General features: G+C 49.9%; 1 protein-coding gene across 1 annotated transcript; it reads right to left on the reverse strand.

The window, feature by feature from the left end:
• Positions 1-248: 248 nt before the first annotated feature.
• Positions 249-1,611, reverse strand: LOC127210015 (olfactory receptor 2Z1-like). Its single transcript, XM_051169689.1, has one exon. It carries the CDS (start codon positions 1,410-1,412, stop codon positions 468-470), a length of 945 nt encoding a protein of 314 aa, XP_051025646.1. The 5' UTR covers positions 1,413-1,611; the 3' UTR covers positions 249-467.
• Positions 1,612-4,750: the final 3,139 nt, after the last annotated feature.

Genomic DNA, 4,750 nt, shown 5'->3' on the forward strand with positions numbered 1-4,750 from the left:
CTCTTATTTAAATATTTTATAAAACATGTTTATATGTCTCTCTGTGTCTATGCCACATGGGGGTGGGTGCCCAAGGAGGCCAGAAGAGGCACCGGATCTCCTAGAGCCTGGAGTTATAGGAAGTTGTGAGCTGTGAGACCAAACACGGGGTTTCTGGAAGAGCAGCAAGTGCTCTAAACAGTCGCACCACCTGCCTTTCCCCTAATTTTTTTCCCTTTTGAGGCAAGGTCTTGCTATGCATCCCACACTGGCTGAACAATTCAGGTAACTTTCTTGCCTCTGCCTCCCTTGGGCTAGTGTGGTGATGACACGCATGCAGCCCAAGCTGCGGTATAGCTTCTAGTCTTCTACAAATTCACACAGAAGTGAGAAGTGCATCCTGGAGGAGGCAGCTGGCCAGCTACAGTGAACCTCGCACACTTCCAAGCCGTACAGGAGGCTCCTGGGAAAACCAGCACCCCAGGACGTCATCGCTTTGCCCTGATGTCAGCCCTGCCCATGACCTTCACCAAGGCCATTCGAACTTCCTTGTTCCTCAAACTGTAGATGAGCGGGTTGAGGGCTGGGGTGATGAGGCTATAGAAGAGGGACACCACGTTGTCCTGTTGTGGGGAGTGGTAGCTACCTGGGACCATGTACATGAATACGGCTGCCCCGTAAAAGAGACCCACGACAGCCACGTGTGAGGAGCATGTGGTGAAAGCCTTGTGTCTCGCTTCGGCTGAACGCATGCGCAGCACGGCCCCTAGAACGTGGCCGTAGGAGGTGAAGATGAGAGACAGGGGCAGCAGTAAGATTAGCACCCCAGAGATGGATAGCGCCAACTCATAGGCTGAAGTGTCTGAACACGACAGCTTGAGGAGAGCCGGCAGCTCACAGAAGAAGTGGTCCACGGTATGCGAGGCACAGAAGGGGAACTGCAGGGTGATGGAGGTCTGGACCGAGGCCACCAGCGCACCTGAGAACCAGGATGCGCCCACCATCGCCAGACACACGTGGCTTCTCATGAGCACCTGGTAATGCAGCGGATGGCACACGGCCACGTAGCGGTCATAAGACATGAGGGACAGAAGGACTCCCTCAGAAACACCCATGAGCATGAGGAAGAACATCTGGGTGACGCATCCCCCGAAGGTTATGGCATTCTCTCCCTGCAGGAAGTCCGTCATCATCTTGGGGATGGTGATTAGAGGGAAGCCGATATCCAGAATCGAGAGTTGGCTGAGCAGGAAGTACATGGGCGTATGGAGCCTGGAGTCTGTGGCGATCAGGAAAATCAGGATGGTGTTACCTAGCAGGCCTGTGGTGAACGTAGTGGCCACAAGGAAGAAGAGGGCGAGGTGGGGCCCCGTGTGGCTCAAGAGTCCCACCAGGGTGAAATCTGAACTTGTTGACACATTTGAAGTCCCCATCACCAAGGTGTGTCACTGTCTACAGAGACTGGTAAAGGGTCCCAGTGGGATCATTTCACGTCATACTGCAGCTGTTTGGTGGTGGCCTCCTGGGGTCTCACAAGAAAGGGGGTGGAAACTTATGAACAAATCCAGGCCCAGCTCCAGTGAGGGGCTCGGGGCGGGGCTCAGGGGTAGGACTTCCGCCTGGAATCCCCCAGTGTTCTGCGAGCGGTGACAGAGAGAATCTTGGGAAGAAGAGAGACTGGAGGAGATAAGAAGAGAAAAAAGTTGTTGCCACCATGGGTTAGGCAGAGGAAAAGCACATGGCTGAAATGGATGGAGATTTGGCCCAGATGAAGAACATTAGCAAGTAAGTGGGTAGCTTGACAGAAATTGTTAGAAGCAGATGGCATGGGATTGGGACAGGTACTCCATACCTGCCCCACTATGGGAAGTAGTTTAGAGGATTAATATCTGCCCTGCCCCAGGTTAACTAAGGCTATCTTAAAATATAACAAGTGTCTATGTCTTGATTGATTGCTAGCGGGTTATACTGCTGTAATAACAATTATTAGGCCGTATTGGTAAATTAACAACAAGTGGCACTCGACGTGGGGCAATTATTAGGCAATACTGATAATTTAACGTCTCTCCCAGGTTTGGAGCTGCCAAGTAAGGCTAGGCTGGCTGGTTAGCAAGCCAAGGGAGCAGGGAGCAGCTAGCCTCTGCATCTGTAGAGCTGTGATTTGTTTTTTGTTTTTGTTTTTTGAAACAGGGTCTCTCTGTGTAGCCCTGGCTGTCCTGGACTCATTTTGTAGACCAGGCTGGCCTCGAACTCATAGAGATCTGCCTGCCTCTGCCTCTCGAGTGCTGGGATTAAAGGCATGCATGAGCCACCACGCCTGGCTCTAGAGCTAGGATTATAAACGCTTGCGTGGGTACACTATTCTGACAGAGCCAGCTCCCCAGCCTGCAGATAGCTCAGGCAGACAACATGAATGCTCTGCCATGGGCCTCTCAGCCTCCCCTCCCCTTGAGCCCGGAGCATCTCGCTGTTCTTCATACTTCTCAGCTGAGCATTTCTGTGTGGAAGACGCCTGGGACACATCTAGATACACAGACGTGCTGGCCTTGGGAGCACAGGACAGACACCTGTTTCCTTTGAAGCTGACACTTACAACTTGAAATCGTTGACAGCATGGCTCCTCATCACTGCGTCTCTACTATCCTCTGCCAAGCCATTTGGTCCTGCACTATTTCTGCGCCATTGAAACATGCCCCGTACCACTGCCCCCCACCCCCTGCCCCCCCAAGATGCCTAAGGCCCAGAAAATGCAGCCAAGATTGACCAGACCCCTCTTGATGAAGTAGTGGAGTGTTTTGGGGTGGGGGTGGGGGGACATGACTCTGGACATGCAGCTTTATTGACTTGTCACCCACCTTGGGCAGCTACCTGAGTCCCCCATGCTTGTGTGAGTCTCCTGAGGCATGTGTGGCTCAGCTGTTTCTGCAGGCTCTTGCCTCCCAGCATTCTAACTTGTAGAGTTCGAGGCTTCAGTGGATTCTTCCTTCGGCTTCCTTTAACTGTCTGTCTCTGCTCACTTACTCAGTAAGTGTCCTCTCTCCAGCTCCTTCTGGGCTCCCCACCTCGTGGGTAACACTTTCACACTTGCCTCTATTTCAGTAGTTCTTAAGCTGTGGATCGTAGCCACCTCAGCAAACCTCTATCTCCAAAAATATTGACATTACAATTTGTAACAGTAAGGCTGGGCAGTGGTGGCAGACGCCTTTAATCCCAGAACTCGGGAGGCAGAGGCAGGTGAATCTCTGTGAGTTTGAGGCCAGCCTGGTCTACAAAGTGAGTCCAGGACAGCCAAGTCTACACAGAAACCCTGTGTCAAAAAACAAAACAAAACAACCCAATTTGTAACAGTAGCAAAATTACAGTTATGAAGTAGCAAAGAGCATGACTTTATGGTTGGGAGTCACCACAACATGAGGAACTGTGTCAAAGTGGCTCCTTTAATTACCAAGGTTGAGAACCACTGCGGTATTGGAACCCTACTTTTTCTCAGAAGCCTCCCCAGTCCGTTTCTTCAGTAGTTTTTCTCTCTTTGCCTTCCTTCCGTGCTGCCCCTGGGAAGGTAGGTCCCACAGCTTCTCTGTGCCCTCTCGAGGCCTCTGCAGTATCGGAATCACCTCTTGAGGGGAGACTCTATTTGCAAGTGTTGTCCCTCGTGGCTACACTGTTTTCTCTCTCAGCTCCCTCTTCATGGCTTTTTGTTCTTTCCTCCTGGGACTCCGAGATCCTATTAAAGCCTCTCTGTCTTCCTGCAAATGGCTGGGCCTCAGTGCTGCTCCCAAACCATAACAGTGTCTGTCACCACACAAATGGCCTCCATACCTCTGCCATCTAAACATTTCTGCCCTACAACCCGACAAGTCTCTTCTCCACGTTCTTCAAAGTCTTTTATCTGTGTGATTTCTCTGTACTCTGCTCTCAAGACTATTTTGTGTAAATATTCTCATTTCAGGGCTTGTAAGTGTATTGGGTGTGGTTAAAAAAATCTGTATCAGCCAGGCGTGGTGGTGCAAGCCTTTAAACCCAGCACTCGGGAGGCAGAGGCAGGCGGATTGATGTGAGTTCCAGGCTAGCCTGGTCTACAAAGTGAGTCCAGGACATCCAGGGCTACATAGAGAAACACTGTTTTGGAAAAAAAAAATCTGTATCAAAAATTTAGCTTAAGGGCTAGAGAGATGGCACAGAGGTTAAGTGTACTGCTGGCTCTTCCAGAGGTCCTGAGTTCAATTCCCAGCAACTGCATGGTGGCTTACAACCATCTGTAATGAGATCTAGTGCCCTCTTCTGGTGTGCAGGTGTACATGCAGGCAGACGCTGTATACATAATAAATAAGTCAATAAATCTTTAAAAAAAATTTAGCTTAAAACTTATAACAAAAGGTTGAATCTCCCTGCCCCCCCCCCCCCCCGCAAGACAAGATTTCACTATGTAGCCTTGGCTGTCTTGGACTCACTTTGTAGACTAGTTTGGCCTCGAATCTCTGGATTGCCAGGATTAAAGGCATGCACCACTACGCCTGGCAAAAGGTTGAATCTTAGTTTGCTTTATGTGACTCAACTCTTACTTATCTACTTATTGTATATGTAACTTGGATTCAGCTCTTGGTTAGGAAAATAGATGTTTTAATCAGCAACCACATGACTTGTCTCCACCTGGCTGATGACCTTATTCAGGATAGAAGCAGCCATGTGGCTGGCAACCATCTTTACTAAAGTTAAAAAGGATACAAACCATGTGGCATCACCACCATCTTGATTAAGATGAGCAACTGAT

The sequence above is a fragment of the Acomys russatus genome, chromosome 27 (genome assembly GCF_903995435.1).
Source record: "Acomys russatus chromosome 27, mAcoRus1.1, whole genome shotgun sequence".
Classification (NCBI taxonomy): Eukaryota; Metazoa; Chordata; class Mammalia; order Rodentia; family Muridae; genus Acomys; species Acomys russatus.

Coding starts and splice junctions, on each gene's coding strand:
- LOC127210015 (XM_051169689.1), bottom strand. CDS start 1,412: ATGGGGACTTCAAATGTGTCAACAAGTTCAGATTTCACCCTGGTGGGA.